The sequence below is a fragment of the Triturus cristatus genome, chromosome 3_1 (genome assembly GCF_964204655.1).
Source record: "Triturus cristatus chromosome 3_1, aTriCri1.1, whole genome shotgun sequence".
Taxonomy (NCBI): Eukaryota; Metazoa; Chordata; class Amphibia; order Caudata; family Salamandridae; genus Triturus; species Triturus cristatus.
This window is the reverse complement of record NC_140583.1, coordinates 1032386870-1032412987: the sequence shown is the minus strand read 5'-3', so window position 1 is coordinate 1032412987 and position 26118 is coordinate 1032386870. Positions and strand designations below refer to the sequence as shown.

The window sequence follows — 26118 nt, the reverse complement described above, 5'->3', positions numbered from 1 at the left end:
GTAGACATTTTCTTACTGTAACGGTACAGTAAAAAAGAAATAATTCCCCCCTCTCGCCATGGGAAGTGACTCCCATGGAGAGGGGTGCATTATCTTTTTTATTTTCGAAAAGAAAATCACTTTCAGGATTTTCTTTTTGAAAGTTGCCGGAAAGTGGAATATTATGTGGTATGGCTAGGTTGGTTTACCAAGTAATAGTATCACCCTACCCCAAAGGTGATCCTTGGGTTCACACTAATAAATCCTTAGCTCAGTCCTGGTGAAGTGGCAAAGAGCAGTCAGGCTTTACTAACATTTCAGAGTACCAATATGAATGATAAGTAATTGACATGACTTGATAGAAATCCAACACCAATTTATATAAATAGAGGGTATTGTTATCTTAATGTAGACATCAAAATGAATGAAATAGTATACATATATTCAGAGTCATAGACCTTTGAAGAAAATATTACATCAGTGCAATGAAATACATGGACAAAATAACATTGTGGTCAATGGCAAAATCCACTAGTGACAATCGGTCACTTGAAGCGCGAGTTACTTGGAACACTTATAGAGGTACGGTCATGCGGGACCCAAGACCAGGCCATAACAGTCAGATCAATTTTACCTAGCTGTGGAGTCCAGGTGCAGAGTTGTTCTGGCTGTCCTTGGTACTGAACGGGAGCAGTGGGTGGTGCTGTTTTGACAGCTTACACGGTGCTCCAAGAAACAAAATGCAAAAACACAACAGGTACACAGCTGCTGACGTCAGATGATGGTTGCAGGGTGTCCTCTGTAGAGGCTGTATCAAGTGTGGGGGTCTGTTGATCGTGACCATCAAGCCTTGGCAGCGGAAACACCACAAAAAACTTTGGACATGTCACTCGGTCCTGGGGAGCAATGAAGCAGCCTGAAACTTCGTGGCAGGTGATGCCACAACTCCCACAATGCACTGGATCTCTCAGAGGGCCCGATGGCCAGCGATTCTTTGAATCAGGTGAGTGTTTTTACCTGCAGTTTGCAAAGGAACAACTGCTACTGGTCCAGGGGAGGCTGAGGGTGCGTCTAGCTTCCACATATGTCCCTCTCTTTGGATGTGTTGAGTTTTGGTCAAGGACGAGGGTCGTTCAGTAAGTTCCAAGTCTATTGCTTCAGGGACAAAGAGCCACTCTTTTGCTTTGTGCTGGTGGGCAAAGTCCTGTTGGCGACATGGGTCTCCTCTTGGTCCTTCTTTCAAGTATGTTGTTTAGATCTGAAGGTCTGGTGTCAGGGAGGTCCCTTAAATCCTAGATTTAGGGGTGTGGGAGCCAGTAGCCAATGGGCAGATGGTCTGTGCAGCTAATCTTTCCCTGAGGTGACCACATCTGGTGGTGTAGGTCACCTTTCCAATCCAGAACCCACTATTTCTGCCCTCCTAAAGATAGCAGATTTCAATTTTAGGAGTACAGACCAGGCAGCACATCCTAGGGGTGTGGCCAGCCTTCCTGGGGGTATAAATCTCCTAAATAGCTAATTTTACTCCTTGCCTGGGTGCAAGTGCACCGGAGGCAAGTGGAGGGCTGTTTTCTCCTCAGGGGGAGTAGGAAGCTGGCTCTCTATGTAGTGTGCTAAAATGAAGCACACAGTGCAGAGAGTCCAGTGAGACAAAGATTGGTATACAGAGGCAAAAGTAGATATTACTAACACTGTATTTGTGGTAGTGTGGGTGAGCAGTTATGCCTATCAGAGGGTAGTGCTTAGCATTTGTTGTACTCGCAGAGGCAATAAATGAGACACACACTCTAGAATAAATCCAATAAAACCAAGACCAAGTTCTCAAAATAATGCTTATTTTTATCAAATTTTTCAGACGAAGAACTTAGTTCACAGGTAAGTACTTAATTTCTTAGGATTGATCGACAGTTCACTATTGTGTGCAATTATGCACAATGATTTCCTATGGGAGGAAATTCAAAAAGGCATATAAAATCATTAAGTTGGTTCTAGGGGTTCACCTTTGAGATTTAGAGTAGCAGCAAGACAAGGTCCAATGTTCCACCAGCGGCTCATCAGGACCGTCCTAAGGGAGTTTACTGGCAATTTTCAAAGGGCTAGAGGTGCTCCGGGGTTCTTGGAAGCCTCACAGCAGCAGGATGAGACGGCACATCACGATGGTTGAGTCTTTGAGGCAGCAAGCAGAGTTTTGCAGCAGGTACTCTGTTCTGTGGTCAGCAGCTCTTCTTTGTCCATTTTCTTCTTAGGTCCGTCGAATCTAGAGTTCAGGGGTGCCACCTAAATACTAAATTTAGGGGTGTTACAGGGAGTGACAGGTAGTAGTCAATGGGCTACCTACCTTTAGGGTGACTACACCCTCATATGACTACTTCCATTGGGAAGTGGGTGTTACCCTTCCCCTGGTTGGCTAATTTTCTCCAAGACAAGATGGAGGAATTGAAAAAGTGGGGTCCACATCCCTGCCCCACCTAAGAGGTGGTGCTGACTGAATGTGGGCACTCCTCCTAATCTAACTAATTTTCCCACCTGTCTTCCCACCAAAAGTGGAGCAGGACAGGGGGTTGGCAAACTCCATTAACTGGAGATACTGTCATTGCATTTCAGAATGCCATTCCAGCCTGGAGAAGGTGTGAAGCACCGTAGCTCAGAAAAGGCATTGTTCCCGGTCTCTGAGGTCAAAGGTGGTCACCCCATTAGGTCAGAAACATGTCTAGTGGCTGCAGGGTGGTAAAAACTAGTTAGAGACCACATCAGTATTTAGTAGGTTTTCATTGGGCATCTCTAAGGCACCATCTGTGTACATTTATAAATAAATCCAACACCAGAATCAGGGTGGATTTATTAAGAAGAGATGTTTTGTACCAAACGGTTGTGGGTACAGTGAAGCCATCATGGTGCTTGGTAATCAGTAATGATGGGTGTCCAGCTCATGTACTTTATATGGCTTCCCTGTGCTCTTAAAATATCCAGGAATAGATTTAAATATTGTGGAGTTAATCTGCTCAGGGAGATAAAGACCACACATGTGATCTAGTGCACCCTGCCTTAGGGCAGTAAGGCCTGCAGTAGGGGTGGCTTACCTGCTTACCTATACCTCATGACACACAGGGATGTGTGCCATGTCGACTTAAGTTTTCTCTGCACCAAGATGCGCAGCCTGCAATGTCAGTTTGCATGGTTTTGGTGAGAGGTCGCTAGGATGGCACAATTTGAGCTGCAGCCCTAGTGAACCCTCTTTAGTCCCAAAGCCCTAGGTACCTGGTGTACCATTTACTAGGGACTTACAGTGGGTGCTGAAGTTGTGCCAATTGTGGTACAGTTTTGGAAAAAATATCTGGCAGGGACCCAGTGCACCTTCATTCAAAATCACCTCACATTCCAGGCAAAAAGTTGGGTTAACCATGTCAAAAGATTCACTTTCCTACAGGGGGACAGCCTAGATGCATATCAGAGGTGGTGTAGCCGTTGAAGCTCACATCTCTGATGTGCCAGTTCACTAGCTATCTGGGAGGGGGAGGTGTGACCTTCTTCTTGCCAAACCTTTGTTTCTGACTCCTATGAGTGATCCCACTGCCTGGTGGGAGGTCAGAATCCTGTCTTGGCAGCAGTAGGCATGGTAAAGTGCAGGCTGGTTAGTCAGCCAGAGCACAGTAAAGCTGGGGCAATCAGGGGGCAACCTCTAAAGCGCCCCCTGTGTGCATGCTATGTCACCCAGGGTAAGTGAATTGTGTCAGGGGTGAGAGGACACTTTGTTTGATACCAAACGTGACTTATTTTAGTGGTACCATAATGAAGCTGCCAATCTCAAGAGTGCCCGGTTAGCAGCCCATGTTATCCTATTGACCGCTAACACATATAGTTGTTTCCAAATGGTAATGCTACTAGAGGGACATATAGGCTTGTACTTATATGTCCACACCTTTAATATAATGCACCCTGCCTCCTTGTCTGAGGAGGCCTACCTTAGGGGTGCTTATAGACATCAAAGGCTGTGTAGGTGACTGTGCCACACATTGCGAGGGCACAGTCGAGGTTGAGCAGTTTGAACTGTTCCTGCAGTCTGCAAAGGCAAGCCTGCTGTCAGTAATTTGCATGGGTCATCCAGGGTGGCACAAAATCATGCTGCAGACCTGGGGACCTCATTACCACTGATAGAGCGCTTTCCGCACTCTATTTTTATGGGTGCACTATACTCGTGGTTGATACGCACCTCCATTATTGTTTGCAGTCTTTAGAATCATTCATGTATTCAGTAGATCCGTAAAACATTCAATGTAATGAAATATTATGTTATGATTATGTATGTAGTGTTATGCCTGCATATATGGAACGCAGGATAGTGTTATACCTATATAAATGTAATAGCATTTCGGTTAACTTGATTGAGTTTCTAAGCCTAAGACGATACCTGTTTTTGCACCTCTTTGGCTTTCAAGAAATAAATAATTAAATGCTTGTTGTTTTCAAGAAATAGCTATGTTCTCATCCTACTGTAGGTATCGGAATGTCAACTCGTTAGTTTCAGAATGGAACAGATACAAGGAATGCTTTGAAGACAGCTGGAAGCGAGAAGGGAGGATATATCTTGTGTCTGGCTGGTCTGCACCCCAAGGTCATCAAGGCACACAGAAGTCGTCTTTAATTAAATAGTATGAAACTCCCCAAATAAAAAAGTTGCAATGGGAAGTTTTACCAGGATGAAGCAGAGAATTGAATTGTATATTGTATGATGCACAGGGAAAGAGCCCCAGACTTCTGCTAGCTTTCGGAGAGAAAGGAGCATCTTAGAACTAGCTCCTTGCCTTAAGCACTTTGACCCATTTGACAGGAGTACTTCTCAGGAAGTCAACACGTGCTGACACCTTTGGGAATTGATGGACAGGTAGTTAGGTGGCGCTTTCTTTAGTATAGTGTAGGGACCGATTTGTTTTATTTCTAATGAAAGGAGATTTAGACTCTGCTTCCATCCTGAGTTGTATTCTGATCTTAGAATTCACGATTGTATTCCTGTTATGCCGAATTACTTACATTCGTAGAATCGGTTCTGTATTGATATTTTTATATCTGTATATGCTAATATTACGATGTGTATACATCTCATTATTCTTGGCCTTATAATAAATTGACAACCATAACGTCGGGTCTGTGGTACTTTCCAGTATGATATTGACAATTGTGTTCTGACGTGTTTCCTTCCCTCCACCACATTTAGTAGGCAAATAAAAGATCATCAGCGCTAATTGCAAGGACGAAGACAGGGGTGCAAGTTAACTTAATCATCACCAATGCCCTGGGTACCCCTGGTACCATATACTAGGGACTTATGAAGGGGTAAAGCTTTTGCCAATTTGGGATTACCAAATTGAGCAGAATAGTGTTAGGTGAGAGCACAGGCACTGGGGTCTGGCCAGCAGACTCCAGTGCACTATCAGAGTCATAACCATCAGCATTTGGAGCACAATGTGTGTGAGGTGATCATGCAAAAAGGGGTACTTTCATACAAAAATAAAAAAAGAAAACTGTTTTGCGCAAGGGTCCATCATATTGATGGAGCCCTGTGTCAAGGAGAGAAATGTATTGACAGGAACCGCCATGATGTCGGTTCCTTCCAATTCTTTGTAAATGACCACCAGCTTGGCAGTAAATTATTATTAGGGTGGTTGTGACCTCCACCTGGACGACGGAGGAATTTGCTCCTTCAACCTGGTGGAACAAAGACCCGACTGCCAATAACAAAATCGGGCCCTTAGAACCAAGAGAAAGCACAGTGACGGAAAGTCTTCTTTGCCAGTTAAAGTTAGAGGACCTTTGTTCAATAGCTTTGACATTATGCTTGGAACATGCCAGAGTAAGCCATCTTTTTTGTGCAACCCCCAAGCTTTGGAAACCCACCGTAACGTTTGAAGCATTTTCAGCACTCTACACTGAATCAGCATGCTCAAAGATTGTCTATTGAACACTGTCTCTCCTCCCTCTCCACAAGTTTGATGCGCAATGTTCAATAGGATGGGGTGTCCAAATACAGTATGGTTCAAAAAAATTGAATTTCCTATGAAGTGATCTGTCACCCTTAACTACTGAGGCACGACTGCACCTCTGTAATATGTATAAATATATATATATATTGACCTAATATTTTAGTCTGCTGACACTAATATGCGGGTTTCGCACCAATGTTCCAAGGGGACTTACTTTCAACTCCAGTGGGTGCTGAACAAAAATATCCCAGCTCTTCTCAATGCTCCAACCTCTGACGAATAATGCTTAAGGGCCCGATTCACAGAACTAACTTAAGACAAAATCCTAAACTTACTACCATTTTCGTATTCACAGAAGGCACTTACTCATTTTGGTATTCACAGAAGACACTTACTTACTTCGGTTTTCACAGAAGTTATGAGTCCTCACTTTAGGACTCCTAAATGCCTTCTGTGAATACCGAAAGTCTTAAAATTAGGATTTTTCTCAGTTTAGGAGTCCTAAAGTTAGGACTCCTAACTTTACTACTACTAAACTGAGAAAAATCCTAATTTTAAGGCTTTCTGTATTCACAGAAGGGATTTAGGAGTCCTAAAGTTAGGAGTCCTAACATTACTACTACTAAATTGTGAAAAGTCCTTATTTTAAGACTTTCGGTATTCACAGAAGGCATTTAAGAGTCCTAAAGTTAGGAGTCTTAAATATACTACTACTAAACTGAGAAAAATCCTAATTTTAAGGCTTTCGGTATTCACAGAAGGCATTTAGGAGTCCTAAAGTTAGGAGTCCTAACTTTACTACTACTAAATTTAGAAAAATCCTAATTTTAAGAGTTTCGGTATTCACAGAAGACATTTAGGAGTCCTAAAGTTAGGAGTCCTAACTATACTACTACTAAACTGAGAAAAATCCTAATTTTAAGGCTTTCGGTATTCACAGAAGGCATTTAGGAGTCCTAAAGTTAGGAGTCCTAACTTTACTACTACTAAATTTAGAAAAATCCTAATTTTAAGACTTTCGGTATTCACAGAAGGCATTTAGGAGTCCTAAAATTAGGAGTCCTAACTATACTACTACTAAACTGAGAAAAATCCTAATTTTAAGGCTTTTGGTATTCACAGAAGGCATTTAGGAGTCCTAAAGTTAGGAGTCCTAACTTTACTACTACTAAATTTAGAAAAATCCTAATTTTAAGACTTTTGGTATTCACAGAAGGCATTTAGGAGTCCTAAAGTTAGAAGTCCTAACTATACTACTACTAAACTGAGAAAAATCCTAATTTTAAGACTTTCGGTATTCACAGAAGGCATTTAGGAGTCCTAAAGTTAGTACTCCTAACTTCTGTGAATACCGAAATGAGTAAGTGCCTTCTGTGAATACAAAAATGAGTAAGTGCCTTCTGTGAATACCAAAATGGTAGTAATTTTACGATTTTGTCTTAAGTTAGTTCTGTGAATCGGGCCCAAAGTGTTAACAACATCATAGAAAATGTCTTTTGGGCAGTGAACCCATCGATACGGGTGATTATTGCTCAACACAGGAGGCACACCAGTTCTAAAACGCTATCCTGAACTTCCATTGCAACAAAACAGAAATGTGAGTGGCGCTTACCTAGAAAAGGACTATGTTTCTACCCCAAAAAACGGAATGTTATGCCATGTGAAGAATCTTTAGATAAAAGTTCCAGATCGCTTCCAAGGTAGACATCATGCTAACGATTGGCTGATTTCTGCATTGTCATAGACAGATCATGTTTCCTGAAACTGACCACTAACATTGCTCGCTTTACTTTGCAGGCAATCCGACATGGCTTCAGCGACGAGAAATAAATTACAGGTGTTGCTGGCGATCACTATCGTTTTTCTGCTGGCTTTTTTCTGGCACCGGAATACAATAGAGGTATGGAACCTATATGCATTTAGGAAGGCACCATGTTCGTGGGTACTTGAATCTATTGTCCTCTACATTCAATCAATCAATCAAATAACTTTATTCACATATGATATATGCATAAAAGTACAGAATAACCTTTTACTAGTGCCATTTGATCAAAAAGGAGTTTAAAATCAGTTAATAATTAATTTAATGCTTTATCTATTTAAAATAGCGATATTTACAAGTAACCTCGTTGCTAAAACCAACATTAATTCATTATAAGAAAAATGTGTTGCAACATACAGTAAAGAACACGCCGCCCCAATAACAAATCCAATTAGCATATTTAAAACCATACAGTAATTCATTTTCAGAAAGTGGCAATTGGTATAGATGGTCAAATAAAACAACTCCCCTATCTGTAGTGCTTCTCCTAGTATGAAGAACTGAATTACAAATTTTGCAACCATGAAACAAATATATGGAGTTTCCAGGGAGTTGATGTCTGCAAAAGCTGAAGAGTGAGATTATAGGCTCAATTTTGTTATCAAGGGGAGGATATACTTTTTCCTTTCCATATCAGAAGAATAAAATATGAGACATAGTTTGGATAGACAATCCATCACAAGGACATTGCAGCAAAATATTTAATGAGTGTTCATGTGCTGGGTATACTACCATCAAGGGAAAACAATTTAAACTCATCCTTGTTAAAAGGTATTGCTGCATATTATTAGTAACAAAGGAGAGATAAGAGTCATGACCCATGGGGACTCTGGGCAAAGTATGGTAATAGGTAACCGTGACTTTGCATTGGTTGAGTTGCCATCTTTCTAGTTCACATTTATTAAAGAAGACCTCTCTCAGCTAAGTCTTGGGAAAGGACAAACATTTATTTGGTGTTATATACAAATCAGCTAAGCCCAGATCTGTGAGAGACTTTCTGACATAGACTAGCCAGGGGATACTATTGGCTTGGTCCAGGTTAATTACATATTTTATTATAGTTTGATGTAACCCAACCATGTTCCTTTTCCAGATGCGCAACCATAAAAGGAGTGGGTCCGGTTTAAGTGCATCAGTAATAAAAGGGAGGGCAAGTTCTTTATGAGCGATCAGATTCGAACAGGCTGGTTTGACTGATAGCAATGTTTTAGGAAACTTGACCTCCACTGTCTGCAAGGCACCGGCGTCAGCAATGCCCCCAATTTCCACGCCGTAGGTAGCTATAGCTACTTATTTTGCTGAATATATTTCTAACATTTTTGCCCAATTTAGAGGCAAATTTTCACAGGGCAGCAATACTTCTTTGCAACAAGTTAATTCTGTTTGCAACCATGGGCATCCAGTTAAGTATGGAATCAAAGAAGAGGCCTAAATACATAAAGGACTCTACTCGTTCAAGTGATCCCCTGTCTAAATAAAATGAAATCGACTTTTTCTTTCCCATTCCCGCTATCATAATATAGGTTATCGATCTATTAACTAGCAATCCCAGTTCGGCCATAAAAGTTGAGTATAAGCTAATCAGGTGCTGTAAGGCCAGGGCTGTCCTGGCCATCCAAACCCCATCATCTGCATAGAAGACAGCAGGCAGCGGTAAGCCGCCCGCTGATGGAATATCTATGCATTGTGCAGTCAGGACTTTGTTACATTTTTTGGTGTACAGGGAGAATAAAAAGGGGGCGAGGACGTACCCCAGGCGCACCCCCTTTTCGATTTTAAAGTTTCTGTACATTCCCCTTGTTCGCCATACCTAACTACAACCCCGCCTCTCTATTGAGTTCCCTAATAAAAAGAATAATGGAATTGTCCACGCCCATCGACTCCACAAGAGCCCACAATTTTGTGTGGTCTACACAGTCGAAGGCCGCAGACAGATCCACAAAACCCATATAAAATTGGCCTTTTTTACGCAAACATACTTTGCTGCAAGTAAGGCCAGATTAAGTCCTCGGTCTATCGTTCCCCTCCCTTTTCTAAACCTGTATTGGCTCTCTGCTAAAACATTATTGGCCGCTGCCCACTCCTCCAGTCTATTTAGGAGCAATCTCTCTATTAATTTCGCCGTGCTGTTCAGCAGGGAAATTGGGCGGTAATTTGCTGGATTCATGGGGTGCCCTTTCTTATATATGGGGATAATCACAGATTTTTTCCAAGATGCTGGAGGTTCCACTTTAGAGATAGCATTAAAAACTTGCAAGAGGAGCGGAGACCATAAGATCTTACATCCCAAGAAAATATCCAAAGGAACTCCGTCCGGCCCTGCTGCCTTTAAGATAGGTGATTGGGAGAGTGCAAGCTCAATTTCCTCTAACGAGAATTTCATTCCCCTTTGGGCAATCATTTAGTAACCCAATTTTTTTGTAGCACTATCCTTCGCTACATTTAAAAAACTCTGAGAATGAGAGAGCCATGTGAATTCATCTATATGAGTATCAAGAGAGACGCCCTCCTGATCTTGCAGAAAAATGAGCGTTTACCACTCTCAAAAGGCCTTACTATCTTTACTCCTCGATGCCTCACACGAATTAACCCACACTTCTTCTTGTAACTCCTTTTTTCTCACCATTCTTGCTGTATATATATTCAGCACCTAACTTCCTTATTAAATCTTTAATTTCTGGGGTTTATTTTAAGGGGTGTACGTAGTTCTCTGGAGGCTTTCGAGCAATTGGTTTCAAACCACCTTGTCTTGGGAGAAGCATTACTTTTGGCTGGGAGCGTAAGATTAGAGTTAATAGATGTTAGCATTTTATTGAAAGCTGTTACTACCTGATGGCTATTGCCATTAATATCTAAGCAGGATTCTATCTCAGGAAGTACCTCCTGTGCAACCTTTGAGAGGAAGAGAATTGGGTCAATTTTCTCCCACTTGAGAGTAAAACCATTTTTCCTACTTAGTATCGCTTTTGGGGCACATATAGATCGTTAAAATCAATCATTCACAAATGGTCATAAAATGGCCCATACATAGTTAGCCATTAAAATTAACTAGCATAATATGTTTCAAGTGCAGTGAGAGCCATATTTTTCCTTATTTTTAGACAGGCTAGCAAGAAAGAGGCTGTCGCAAAACAGATATTTGGATTCTCGAGTTGTTTTATATACAATAATGCCGGGCGGCATTGCCTAAACTTTAGCTTCTTTAGGATTGGGAGGATAAATCTATCTCTTTCCTTCTTGTAAAGCCCACAGAAAAAAAGGTATGAAGGTCTGACTGCACCGCCTCCCTATCACATGGGCATGCCGGCAAGTCAGAGCTTCTCTACCTTCATGAAGGATAACCTATCATCAATGCAGTTAAGTTTAAATCTGTGTTGTCTATGTCCAATGTTATATAAGTAGGAGAAATCGCCCACAATTATAGGTGGTAGTTGGAGATATAGCATCACTGATTTTTTCTGCTGATTTCCTTCCTGGCGCTCATATGTCGCCTTTGAGAGTAAAACTTTCTTCAGTTTGTGCTTCGAGGTTATTCTGCACAAGTTAGGACTAGTGAACAATTCCGCTAAACCTATGGCAGCTAGGTTTACCCTCGCATACTGAAGCCAAGGAAATTTACATGCATTTTCCATAGCAATACAATTTTTAATTATAAGCTGCGTTAAATCTACAGTATCTCTGACCCATATTGAGTGTCACAAAAGTATTGGGGCGATCTTAATAATATCTGTTATATACGGTAGTCTTGCTTCTGTGTGGCAAATGTAATTTGAACACGATCTGGGGAGAGAAAGTGCTTTCTTAAAAAATCGGTCCTCTAGATTTTGGAGTTGCATTGCCGGGACTATTCCCCATATACCTGCCCGGTATGTAGCTGCACAGAGTGTCTTAACCTAGTATATTGACTTTATAACTTCTCTGCTCCTTTCCATTCCCAGAGCTCTATTTTCAACCATATTAGCCCAAGGCTGTTTTTTGTCAAAATGGACCCCTAGATATGAAAAAGAGTCAATCACCTCTAGTCTCCTTGGGCGTAGGGCAAAAGATTGCGATCTCTTTACCACCAGTGGTTTTCGTAATTTCATTAAAAAAAATTGTTATTAGAGAGGCCCATAAGTCCTGGTGGTTGAGAAAGAAATCGATGAGGACACCATCAGGGCCTGGAGCCTTTCCACCGGTACATCTACCCAGCCCTCTGGTAACCTCCTGTACAGAAAAAGGTAAGATATTCATTTATTGGCCTTTCAAGATCAGGACCATTAGACCCACAAATGTTATTTGAGTAAAAAATCTCTTCAAAATGGGCTACCCATTGATCTTCGCTTACATGAGTATCTAGAGAAGGGTCACTGTTTTGTTTTTTTTTTAAATAAGGAGCGTTGATCGCTCTCCAAAAGTCTTTCGAATTCTTGGAGGCGGCCGCTATATCTAATTGTTCCCATGCCTCTTCTCTTATAGCCTTTTCTCTATCCTTTCTGGCCACCGAATATGCCTCATGAAACAGCTTGAACTGATCCCTATCTTTTGGTTGTTCTTTTATGGCCTTATGCAAATTTCTTAGAGCTTTTGGACAAGTTCGATCAAACCACCCTTTCTCCTGTGTTTTTGATGCAGTTTTAGTACTCGTCAGGGCCAGTTTTACTTTTTTCAGCAGGGTCTCAAAAGAAGAGGGCAAAAGGGAGGTATTGCCATTGCACTCTAGGCATTTTAGGACAAGCACCATATTCACAACTAAAAATTGTGGTATTACTTTCAACTTGTCTATTTGTGCCCACTTCAGCTGGTAGCCATTTTTTCAGGCTAAGATAGGTTTCTCAATTTTTTGGTCCAAATTTTCCACCCATAGATTTATCATTAAAGAAGTGGAGAGGATAGCATGGTCGCTAAAAGCAGTAAATTGTATTGCTAGTTGGGCAATCCTACCCTGTATTGAACCTGACACTATAATGGGGTAGGGAATCTAGAACTAATATATGTCTCTTACAGATATATTGTTACCGAAGGTGAGTAACTTGTTCTCCATGCTACAACCCACTACCTATGGAATAGGTCAGCCTCCCCTCTAGCTGGGTGCACTATGTCACTGGTGAGGGTACAGGTGCATGAGCCTTGTACCCCTACAGTATCTAAGTCCATTCTTAGACATTGTAAGTGCAGTAATGCCATAAAGAGTATATGGTCTGGGAGTTTGTCATTACGAATTCCACACCTCCATAATTGCTTTACTGAAAAATGGGAAGCACATTAAACCCACACTGGTGCCAGTGTGGGATTTAATGAAAAATGCACTCAGAGAGCATCTTGGAGATGCCCCCTGAAAAACAACCTAACACTAGTGTCCTGGCTTAGTGGCTGCTCGCCAGCTGCCACCACCAGACATGTTTCTGGACCCTTGGGTTGAGAGCCTGCTGTTCTCTGGGTCCTTAAACAAAGTACATCCTTGGTCGAGGTGCCAAGCCTCCTCCCCCAGGATGGTTATGGTCCACAAAGGGAAAGCTTCAAAGGCTTTCTGCCTTTTTAAGCTGACCCAGCCCTCTGCTGCACCCAGCAACTGGCCCCCACCGGTTCTGACTCGGCAGGAAAACCAAGATAGGAAGAGAAGTGTGCCCACCTTTGCCAACTCCACCCTTCAGGTGGAGGAGGCGAGGTAAAGCATCCCTCTCAGTCCCCACAATCTTGAAGATGGTGGGGACTCTGATAACCAGAGTGAGGCTTATGCTCCCCCCCACTGGAGGGTGGCATAATAAGGGGTGTACCCACCCCAAGAAAAGAATCCATTGGTCTCAACCTTTACCCACCTGAAACACCCCTAAATTTAGTATTTAGTGGCAACCCTGAACCTTGCCTGCTCAGACAAGAAGATACAAGAAGAAGAAGGATCGAAGAGCCGTGGTGAAGAAAGAAGAGGAGGACACCAACTGACTTGACCCCAGCCCTACCGGCCTGTCCTGACCTCGACCTGCTCCAGCGAAATCCAGGTGTATCCTGCAGCCTACAGCCCCCCAGAACCCAGAGGATCTGCCCTGCCTTCGCCAACCAGACTTTGTCTCTCATGAGCCCTGGATTTGCTCACCAACCGACTCTGACTCCTGCCAAATCCATGAGTCTGTGCCACTCTGCACCAGACGGCAAATGGGCGGAGTTCGAGTGGCCCAGCACCACAAGGAGGTCTCCCCGGTGACCCTGACCTGGGATCTGGTGATCCCTGACCTGGCTCGAGTCTCCCGACGAAGCCTGCAGCCCCTTTCTGGAAGATCCCCTGGACAGCGACCGGAGCCGGTAAGAGGAATCCGAAGCCAAAAGACACCTCTGCACCCAACATCCCAACTTACCTCTCCAACTGGTGGTCGCTTCCAGAAGATCTTCGTGCCCAAGCCTGCAGTGTTTGTTCAAACCGGAGAACCCCATTGAAAGTAATGGGGGACCCGACACCAAAACAGTACCATGCACCTGGCCGCCTAGTGCCGCTGTGGGTTTACCTTGGGTGTTAACTTGACAACCCCCCTTGCCCTGAGCCTACGTCTAGGAGCTTTGCTCCCTCAACCTTGTGGTGTGCTTGGGAGCAGCAACCAACCGGAGGCCCCCTATCCCCCATTGAATAACATTGGGCCTCAGCACTCTGCTCTTGGCTGCCCTAGTGCCGCTGAGGGTGCTTTGAGAGTGCACCCTTGACCCTGGGGGAACCCTGGTTCTAACCCCAGAAACTCACCCCTCAAGACCGTTTACTTACCTGTAAAACGATAACCCTATTTTCCTTCATAGGATTGCAGTGACCGTTTTCCTCTGAAAAACTTCGAAGTGTGGAGGGTGTTTTGTATGGGAACCTAAAAAACTGTGTTTTGAGAAAAACTGTTTTACTTACCTTTTATCTCGGAAATGTTACCAGTGTGATATCTAGGCCTATCACACTGAGTAAGAAAAGAAATCTGAACAGTATTATAAAAAGTAATTGTACAGTACCTGCAAAGTAACTGAAAAGTAATCTCAACTGTTTTTAAATGATTAACCAACCTGTATACAAAACAAGTACATACAACAGCATTCAACTGTATTGTTTTTGAAAAGTATTATTTCACTTACCTGCACCAGACCTGGCTTGATTCTAGAAATAAAATACAACTCAATAATATTTTTATATAAACAAATTGGTCTGAGTTCAGTCCTTGGGTGTGTGACATAATTTGCTGGCTGAGTGTGTAAAACAAATGTTTAACACAACCGTCCGATAAAGCCTTACTGCTCGCCCACACTACCACAAAAAGAGAGTAAGGTATTATCTACTTTTACCTCTGCCTACCTCCGGGGTTCCACTGGACTCTGTGCACACTATACCTTACTTTGATATGGTATATACAGAGCCTGATTCCTACAAGAGGGTTCACTATTGCAGCTTATAATCCCACCTTGCTTTCTGTGCAAATGGATCCCATGATGCGAGACACAGCTTTGATGACTCCTCTTTCTTTAGGGCTTACCATATTTCCTGGGTCTCTGCTGGGAAAACCTGCCCCCGAGGGGTATCCACACCTGCTGTTCTCACTCTGTTATGTGTATTCACCTGCAAAGGTATACTAACTCTGGGCAGGTGTGTGTGTGCGCTCCTAGCCCTGCCTATGGTAGGCTGGAATGGTAGAAGTGGAGACTTTGATGTGGAATGGGAGGCTGTTTCATGCTTTAGGAGCAATGTAAGAGAGCACCCGACTTAATCTCGTTCTATTTATGCGTGGGATGTGTGCGAGTAGGATTCCTGTGGAGCGGAGTTGTCTGGATCGTTGGTGGAAGGAGATGCGACTGTTCTGGTAGTTGAGGCTTACGTTTTGTAGGGTCGTGAATGTGTGTGTGAGGATTTTGGAGTGAGCAGGGTTGTATATCACGAGCCAGTGGAGCTCCCTGAGGTGTGCGGTGTGTTCGGAGTTTGAAATAAGTGGGTTTGTATATCATGAGCCAGTGTGGCTCTCTGTGGTGCGGTGTCATGTGCATGAGGCTGAGGAGGAGTTTGGCTGGAGATCTGAATGGTTTGTAGTCTTCTAGTGAGTTGCTTGGTGTTACCGGCCTAGAGGATGTCTCTGGAGTCGAACTTGCTGTTGACTAGGGCATGAGTGACAGTTTTTTTCAGTGTTGCTTTGGAGCCATTTGAGGATCTTCCTCAACACTATGGAGCAGGATGCAGGGACAGCATGGACTTGTATCCCAATATCTCTTTTGCATTTGATTATTTAGAGGTTCCTGTCATGGATGCTGGGTATATGTGTGGGTCCCAGATTGCAGTGAAGCAGCAGAGTCCAGGAAGTGGTACGGAGGCAGACTAGTGCTGTCTCTTTCCTAACAATTTAAAAAACGATTTTCCCTACCTGTGACTGCATCATTTTTTTAAATTCTCTTTAACTGTCTTTGCCTGTGGTTGTTACAGTTTAAAATTGTAGCTTTAACCTGCCCGTGATTGCATACTTTTTCACCAGTTTTGTGTTTAAACTTGTGGGTCTTCCTTGCCTTTGACTGTCCATTTTAACCTGTTGAATTGTGGGATTTGCAGTCCTAACTCTGTAGTTTTTTCCCTCTCATTCCCCGTGACTATCAGTTTTTCCCTCCGTTTTTCTCCCTTGCTCTGTGCTAAGACCTGTATGTTAAGCAGTCCACCCCCAGCTTCCATTTTGTGTTAGCAAGTGGACGAAACCAGCCCCCCCTTTCCCCCCTAGCAACAGGGATATTTCTACATCAGAGAGAGAGCAGAGGGTGCTCTGAGACCGCAGTAATCTGCTGTTTAAGCTGTGTTTATTAGGGACTGTGCACTTCATTTTGTGGCCAGGAGAGGGAGTAAAGTTTTATACAAACAGTATTGTTAGAGGACAAGTTTGTTAGGCCCTTACCTGCAGAAGTCCAAAGTGTGGATTGAGCCTGTCTGTCTCCTAGGAGATTTCTGAATAGAGGAGCAGCTTCCAACTCCCTAGCCAGCAAACCTTGTCTGAGGTCGCTGGGTCCTTATATAGTCTGCTATTGGTTGGTACATGTGTACACTGATTGGTGGTTGTATCTGGTGTTTCTATTGGATTAGGATTAGTGTCCTCATTGGTTGGGCATTTGAGGGTTTTGATTGGTTTCTGGGTCTGTGACTCAATCAATGTAGGGTTGGGCTAGGGTTAGGATTTCTATTAGAAGTAAGGACTAGGGCTTCCTGTGTGTTTGATTTTTGGGACTAGGGTGGGACTAGTGATAGGGCTAGGCCTTTTATTGGAAGTAGCGATTAGGGCTTCCTGTGTAATTGGTTGCTTGGACTTGTTTTGGGACCACTGGTAAGGCTAGGGCCTCTACTGGGCATAGAGATCAGTTTTTTTTATCTGATTGGGTGCTTGGACTAGGGCTAAGATTGGCTGGAAGGTCCTGGTCTCCTATTGGATCTAGATTTTAGGGCTAGTGTTGTGATTGGATTGTGTTAGGGCTATGGTTCCCATTGGCTGAAGGGGTCAACTAATTAATAGGGCTATAAAAGGCAAAGGCTCTGGTCATCTCAGCCCGGGTGTCAAGGTGAAGGGCAGACAGGACAAGGGAAGATGCCTGTTTGAGCCTGTTCGGGACTAGGGCCAGAAACGCTGCCCAATTTTCCCATTCAGTAATACCCATCCACACCATACACATCCACAAACAGAGCAACACATTTACCACACCAAATGTACACCACACACTTACTACAAACCAACACTATGCACAAATCCATGTCTCAGCACCCACTACAAAACCACACAAACCACACCTATACACCCTTCTATCCCAGCTACCACACATTTCTGCCATTACCTACAAACAATACACAACTCTATCCTATACCACAAACCAATCCACGCATCACTAACACAACCCCATTCCACACCATACTTAACTACATCTCATCCAGACACACACTACCTGCTCTAATTACTCCTAACAGACCACTTTTTATCACTAACAAACATATAATCAGCCATCCATCATTTGTCCAACCAACACCCTCCTCTTCCTTCTACCATAATAACACAAACGCACAACACACACACTGCACAGCACTATACTTTTTAACTCTTGCAACAAACCAGTCTAAGACAAACACTCTTCCCTCTACTTCATTCCCTCCTACACAAAACATACACTCTACTCATAGACACATCACCACCCCCTCTACCTTACAACCTCCTCTCACAAACAATACTATACAAACAAATCCATCGCATGAAACAAGTACACCAGCACCTCTTTTCACTACTCCTTAAAAACAAAACATATCACGCACACCAACACAAAAAGATCTTTCAAGCGCAACACCTCATAATACTTACCATCACAAACATACATCCACCTTTCAAACCACACAAAGGAACAAACACCAATTCCAAGCTTTCTCTCTTCCACCACACCTAACACAGATACAGCAACACAGCAACTCTCTTCCAAACGCCTCTCATCCATTGGACAATTTAGAACCTGACTACATGACCCACATGCTGCACCACCACCCTTGACTCATACACCTTCTGCCCTAAACACACGCAAACAATATAAGCGACATGCCACACCTCACAACTTCTCTTCCCTATGTCTACTGCACAACAATGTTACACCACGAAAACAACACAGCACACCAACTCCCTCTCAAACACCATCTCTACCACCTACACACGCAGACTCATCAAAATGCCTTCTTAGCATGCTGGATGAGGGACATGATACAGAACAGCTACACGATTGCTGTCCTAATACAACTAATACCAGCACTAAATACACACCTGCTACAAACCCACACAATACTAATCAGTCTTCTACAAAACAAGGTCTCACTATCACCAAAGCCTATTCTCTAAACTGTCTACTAATAAATGCTCGATCCCTCTCTAAAAACAAATATCACATCTAGGACCTTCTCATCGATGCAAAACCAGACATACTATTCGTAACTGAATCATGGTTGGGAGATGATATGGCACCAGTCCTGCATGAAGCCATTCCTCTAGGCTATCAAATGATCACCCAAAATCATATAGGCAAAAAAGGAGGTGATCTAGCTGTTGTGTTCAGGCAAACATTACATATCACTAAAGTTGACGACATCACCATAAAGAATTGTGAGGCTCTTCTCACCAGATGCAATCCTACACCGTCTTCCTACTGTAACTTCCCGCTCCTTTACAGACCTCCACCTAGCAAGGCGACATTCCCAGATGCACTTCTAGACACAGTTTCAAACCTGATAACAATACACTCCAATCTATGCGTTCTGGGTGACCTCAACATTTAGTTTGGCAAACCCAATATGACCCATCCAAAAACAATAATCACTGGCCTAGACGCACTAAACCTGCATCAAATTGTTCACAAACCCACACACATTGCTGGACATATCCTAGATGTCATTTTTGCTAATACCAAACTAGTTACCTTTCAAACTATAACTCCAGTCACATGGTCAGACCACCACTTGCTTGCTTTCCAACATAAAACAACACTAAGCGACTCACCTAAAACTACCTTACATCCATCCACCTATCAACCGTAACAAACTATATTTGGAACACTTAGAAACACAATTAACATCCAGTACATATCTGGAAACAATAAATTCTGTTAAAAAACCATATGAGTGGTTACAGGAAGCTTTTGACATCCTGATACCAGTCAAAACCACACAAAAGGACAAAAGAAAAAAAGCGCCTTGGAGAAACAGAGATAAAAGACATAAAAAACTCATTAGAAAGCTGCAACTTACCTGGCTCAAAACAAACGCCAAACAAGACAAACTTCACCTACAGAAAATTAACAGAATATACAAGTCAGCTATCAAAAAAGCTAAGAAAAGGTACCATTCAGACAGAATTCAAAATGCTAAATATGCAAATAGAGAATTCTATAAAAGACTCAATGAATTTCGCAAACCAAATAGCCTAGAAGGAACTCATCCTGTTACTCAAGAATTCACAGACAAACTGGCAAATCATTACACTGTCAAAGCAGACACGTTACTTAAAACAGAGACAACGCACCAGCACTAATCCTTTGACAAAACAACAATACAAGAATACTCTAACCCAGCCTCTCCGTTCCTTCCAACACATCTCACACAATGAATTAATGGCCCTGTTCAAAGCAAGCAGGCCTGCCAGCAGCCCTTCTGACCCGTGTCCACCACAAACTTTCAAAACAATTCCTTTAACAACTTCTGATGCCACTCTAGTAAAAAAAATCATCAACGATTCTTTAACTACCGGAATATTTCCAGAAGAACTCAAAAAGTCACACATACGCCCTTTACTGAAGAAAACAAACTTGGACCCGCTGAACCCTGACAACTACAGACCCATTGCAAATGGACCTTTCCTAGGTAAACTGAAAGAAAGAGCAGCGTTCGCCCAGATGTCACAATTCATTGAAGAGAATGACATTCTTTCAGACTTCCAAACAGGGTTCGGTCCGGGAAGAGGCACAGAATCTACCCTCCTTGCCGTCTGGGATGACCTGAAGAACACAGTCGACCGCAACGGGGTTGCTGCGCTTCTCCTCTTGGACCTCTCGGCTGCCTGTGACACGGTTGACCAGAACACTCTGAAACAAAGACTCTATGAAGCTGGCCTGAAGGGGACTACTCTAGACTGGATTGCGTCCTACCTTCAACTGGAACATCCCAAAGCAATTGGAAACTACCCAATTTTCAGTTGTCTCAGAGCTATGGATCAGTCGATGACCTGGAGCCACCTCAAATTGAATGCTTTCAAAACTGAAATACTCATGTGTGGCGATTGGAAACATTATGACCCGCTTGCCGCCTGGCCTGATGAACTGGGATCACCACCTAAAGTATCGAAGGAAGTAAGAAACCTCAGAAGGACCATGGACTCCAAGCTGTCAATGAATGCCCAAGTGGACAAACTAGTAAGATTAAGCTTTGCCACTATAAAAACGCTGCAACAAATTTTCCATCATTTGGGATTTCCACACAAGGTCCAAGCTACTATCTCCCTTGTTCTGTCCATACTTGATTACGCCAATAGCCTCTACCATGGATCACCTTTAACGACCATGAAAAGACTACAACAGATTCAGAACTCAGCTGTCAGACTACTCTTGCATATCAAACCACGAGACCACATCTCACCTGCCTTGAAAGCCCTGCTTTGGTTACCGGTTGTAGAAGATCCACGTTCAAGCTGCTTTGTATCACCCACAAAGCAATACATGGAATGGGACCGCTCTTCAAAATCAACAAACACATTCAACAAAGGAATCTCCGCTCTAAAATGGCACCTCACCTCAAAATCCCAAGATACAAAAAAAAAAAACATGGGTGGCACATCCTTCTCTGTTCAAGCAGCCAAACTATGGAACTATTTACCCCCCAACATAAGATCCACAGACAGCCACCTTATCTTCAGAAAACTGCTCAAGAATTGGCTCTTCCCCACATAAGCACCATACGCAAACAGAACTTTACAGCATATCCCTCTGTATATAATCCTTTAATTTCACTATAAATATGTACCTATCTTTGTGTATTGCTTTGTATAAACATGTAGAATAATTATGTTAAAAAAAATATATATATATATATTTTTTTTTTTTTAAAGTACAAAAAAACACAAAGACCGGAGTTTATCTGGTGCATCTTTGGTCTACATGTACTTCTTCCATTGTGCATCTATATACTAGTATCTGTGTGTTTGTTACTTTCCTCCTGAAAAGCATATCCAATGCACTACCCTATTTCTCATCCTGTACCTCTATCAATATCTTTAATCTACATATACCTACCCCCTTTATGCATCTATATACTTTCCATGTACTTATGGACCTATATATTTATCACTTTCTTCTAATTCAGCATATCCAATGCACTAACCTATTTCCCACCCTATACTTCTCTCAATATATTTTCTAACCTAACTTTCTGACTCATCTCAAACTTCTTTCTACTACTCTTTCCAATGCACTACCCTATTTCTCACCCTATACATCTATCCCTCCTTGCATTATCTGACACCTCTTTTACTATACCGATCCCCAAAACAAACCTTTCTAAACTCTTCCCTCTGACTCTTCCCCTCCACAACCCCTTTTTACTCAACCAAAAGCCTCCTCCTACTGCTATGACCTCCCAAAAAAAAAATCAAAATCCTTCACTCTCCTATCTCTCCACTATCCTTTTCCATCAAAATAACAGACTAACATGTTCACTTCTCAAATTTCATATTCCACTATACTAATTCACCACTAATCCTGTATGGGTCCCAGAGTAGCGTGCTACTCGCCAAAAAAGCTCTTCAACACCTCATCAGAGGTAAGCAAGCATTATATAAATGCAAACCTTTTTCCCTCTTCTATCCCTACACTACCTTTATCTATCCAACTGAATAACACATCCACCACTCAAACTACTTTCATATTTCATTATAGTAATTTTCAAAACTAATCTTTATGGTTCCAGAGTAGCGTGCTACTCACCCCCCCAAAAAAGCACTTTAAACCCCATCGGGGGTAGCAAGCGCTATATAAATACAAACCTCTTACCCTCTTCTATCCTTCCGCTACCCTTCTCTATCCAAATAACTGAATAACATATCCACTACTCAAATTACTTCATATTTCACTATACTAATTTTCAACACTAATCCTTTTATGGGTTCCGGAGTAGCGTGCTACTCGCCAGAAAAGCGCTTCAACAGCCCTTCAGGGGTAACAAGCGCTTTATGAATGCAAACCTTTCTCCCCTTCTATCCCTCCGCTATCCTTCTCACTCCAAATAACTGACTAAAATCCACCACTCAAATTACTTTCATATTTCACCATCAATCAATCAGTCAATCGTTGCATTTGTAAAGTGCACTACTTACCCGTGAGGGTCTCAAGGCCAGATCTTGAGGAGTCTTCTGAAGGTCAGCAGGTCTTGGGTCTGCCGTAGGTGAATGGGGAGGGTGTTCCAGGTCTTGGCGGTGAGGAGGGAGAACGATCTGCCACCGGAGGTCGCTCTTCGAATGCGGGGGACTGTGGCGAGGGCGAGGTCAGCGGAGCGAAGCTGGCGGGTGGGGGTGTAGAAGCTGAGTCGTCTGTTGAGGTACTCTGGTCCGGTGTTGTAGAGTGCCTTGTGTGCGTGGGTGAGGAGCTTGAATGTTATCCTCTTGTTGACGGGGAGCCAGTGCAGGTCTCTCAGGTGGGGTGTGATGTGGCTGCGGCAAGGGATGTCGAGGATCAGGCGTGCAGAGGCGTTCTGGATGCGTTGAAGTCGTTTCAGGAGTTTGGCAGAGGCTCCTGCGTAGAGGACGTTTCAGTAGTCCAACCTGCTGCTGATGAGGACCTGGGTGACCGTTCTTCTCGTTTCGGTTGGCATCCACTTGTAGATCTTGCGGAGTATGCGGAGGGTGTTGAAGCAGGAGGAGGAGACTGTGTTGACCTGCTTTGTCATGGAGAGGGTGGAGTCGAGGATGACCCCTAGGTTGCGTGCGTGGTCGGTGGGTGTTGGAGTAGTTCCCAGTGTGGTCGGCCACCAGGAGTCCCAGGCCGAGGGGGTGGAACCAAGGATGAGGACCTCCGTTTTGTACGAGTTCAGCTTCAGTCAGCTGTTCTTCATCCACTCGGCGACGGCTTTCATTCCTTCGTGGAGGTTGGTTTTGGCGGTGTGGGGGTCCTTGGTGAGGGAGAGGATCAGCTGGGTGTTATCGGCGTAGGAGATGATGTTGAGGTTGTGCAGTCGGGTGACGTGGGTGAGCGGTGCCATGTAGATGTTAAACAGCGTTGGGCTGAGGGATGAGCCCTGGGGTACGCCGCAGATCATCTTGGTGGCTTCGGAGCGGAAGGGGGAATGCGGACGCTGTGTTTTCTGCCATAGAGGGAGGAGGTGGTCCAGTCCAGAGCCTTCTCTTGGATCCCGGTGTCGAGGAGGCGTGTGCGTAGTGTGTGGTGGCAGACCGTGTCGAAGGCGGCTGACAGGTCCAGGAGGATGAGGGCCACGGTTTCTCCGTTGTCTAGCAGGTCCCTGATGTCATTGGTGGCGGCGATGAGGGCAGTTTTGGTACTGTGGTTGCTGCGGAACTCGGACTGGGACGGGTCCAGGGTGCTATTCTCCTCGAGGTAGCGGGTCAGTTGTTTGTTGACGGTCTTCTTTATGACCTTCGCCGGAAACGGGAGCAGGGAGATGGGCCGGAAGTTCTTGAGGTCCTTGGGGTCTGCCTTGGGTTTCTTGAGTAAGGTGTTGATCTCGGCATGCTTCCAGCTCTCCGGTAAGGTTGCTGTCTCAAAGGAAATGTTGATGGCTTTCCGGAGATGGGTGCGATGGCGGTGCTGGCTTTGTTGAAGATGTGGAGTGGGCATGGGTCTGATGGAGATCCGGAGTGGATGGTGTTCATGATTTTGATGGTGTCGTCGTCGTTTATGTTGGTCCAGGAGAGCAGGCGGTCGGTGCGGATGGTGGTTGTGGGGGCGGAGGTCTCAGTGGTTGTCGGGGCGGTCGTGGCATTGATGCTGTCGTGGATGTCTGTAATCTTGCGATGGGAGAAGGTGGCAAGCGAGTCGCACAGGTCTTGCGAAGGTGGGATGTCGTTGGTGTTGGAGCTGGAGTTGGAGAGTTCCTTCATGATGTTGAAGAGCTCTTTGCTGTTGTGTGCGTTGTTGTCTAGGAGGTCTTTGAAGGAGGCCCTTTTGGCAGATCTGATGAGGTGATGGTGTCTGCGGGTCGCGTTCTTGTGGGCTGCGTAGCTGTCCGGTGTTCGTTCATGGTGCCAGTTCTTCTCTAGCTTTCGGCAGGTTTGCTTGGAGGCCTGGAGGTCTTCAGTGAACCAGCTGGCTTTCTTGCTGGTGTGGCTGTTGGAGGGTTTCTTGAACGGGGCGAGGGTGTTGGCGCAGTCGTTGATCCACTGTCTGAGGTTGCTGGCGGCGGTGTCGGGGTCGGTGGGGTCGGCGGGGGGGCTTCGGGCGAGGGTAGTGGTTAGCTGGTCTTCGGTGACTTTGCTCCAGCAGCGGTGAGGGATCTGTTGGGTGCGGTGGGTTTCCGGAAGGTGAAGTGGATGCAGCGATGGTCGGTCCAGTTGGGTTCAGTGGTGTGGTTGAAGTAGATGTAGGGGCTTGCGGAGAAGATGGGGTCAAGCGTGTGGCCGGTGGAATGGGTGGGTGTTGTGACAAGTTGTCGGAGTCCGAGGTTGGCGAGGTTGTCGATCAGGGTGGTGGAGTTAGTGCCGTTGTTGTTCTCGAGGTGGAAGTTCAGGTCCCCGAGAAGGATGTAGTCTGTGGAGGCGAGGGCGTGTGTGCTGACGAAGTCGGCAATGGAGTCGCTGAACTGTGGTCGGGGTCCGGGAGATCTGTAGACGAGGGTTTCTCTGAGGGTGGTGTTGGGGTCGGTGTGGATCTGGAAGCGCAGGTGTTCGGCGGTGCTGAGTGTGTCGTCGGTGTTGGGCGAGACTCTGAGAGTGTTCCTGTGGACCAGGGGTCTCCAACCTTTTCTGTATTGAGAGCTACTACAGCTCAAGGAAAGTCCTGTTGAGCTACTAGCAAATTTTATCACAGTAAAATATTGGCAGCACATGTAAACATTACACTATGACCACCCTAAGCAGGATTATCATAGTGCCACCCAAGTATTCCAGGTGATAGTACCAGAAGAAATGCTAGAGAAACATGTATCAATATTAAATGCTAAATGACCCCAAGTGACCTATAAAGTAACATTCAAATCTTCACATGCCTCGTGGCACAATGGACATAACCACAGCAATAAGTCTCCTCAATTCAGCGTGACTTATCTTTCAAGTATCAACTTTAAATGTGTTTTGGAATTGCAACCTTTTGTCTTCATCAGCATATCATTTCATTTCATTTAATCTTTATTTCGGTAAAACGAACCATAAAAGGTTTTCATGTAACCTTATTATTTGTAGAAGAATTTCCCCCGGAACCCCCTGATTCTTTAGGGACTTCCACAGGAGATTTCTGGGAATAAGGTTGAACGCTGCTTTTAAGTCCACAAAGACGATATACAAGTGACCCTTCCTAAATTTTATATATTTCCAGGCTATGCAAAGAAATCTAAAAACCTGGCCAATCGTGCCGGTCTTTGCTCTAAAACCTGCCTGATATTGTGATAAAATATTGTATTCCTCAATCCAATTGATCAATTTTTTTAAAATTTGCCTGGCGTATATATTCTGTAAAACATCAATAAGACTAATTGGTCGATAGTGTGAGGGATTATGGCGATCGCCCTTCTTAAACATGGTGGTAATCTCTGCCCCTTTCCAAGACTCTGGTAGGGGTGCACCCGAGGCAACAGAGTTACACAACAGATTAATATAGGGGCCCCAAACACCTTTATCATATTTCCATAGGTCTCCGGGTATT

General features: G+C 44.0%; 1 protein-coding gene across 5 annotated transcripts in view; it reads left to right on the top strand.

The window, feature by feature from the left end:
* The window catches only part of LOC146861446 (NXPE family member 2-like), a 283228-nt gene that overhangs the window by 77264 nt on the left and 179846 nt on the right, over nucleotides 1-26118 (top strand). For all 5 annotated transcript variants that reach the window (XM_085645745.1, XM_085645742.1, XM_085645741.1 and 2 more), the window contains one exon: nucleotides 7755-7857. In XM_085645745.1, coding sequence (XP_085501871.1) covers nucleotides 7765-7857 — 93 coding nt within the window. In that variant the 5' untranslated portion in view covers nucleotides 7755-7764. The remainder of the gene's footprint in view (nucleotides 1-7754; nucleotides 7858-26118) is intronic.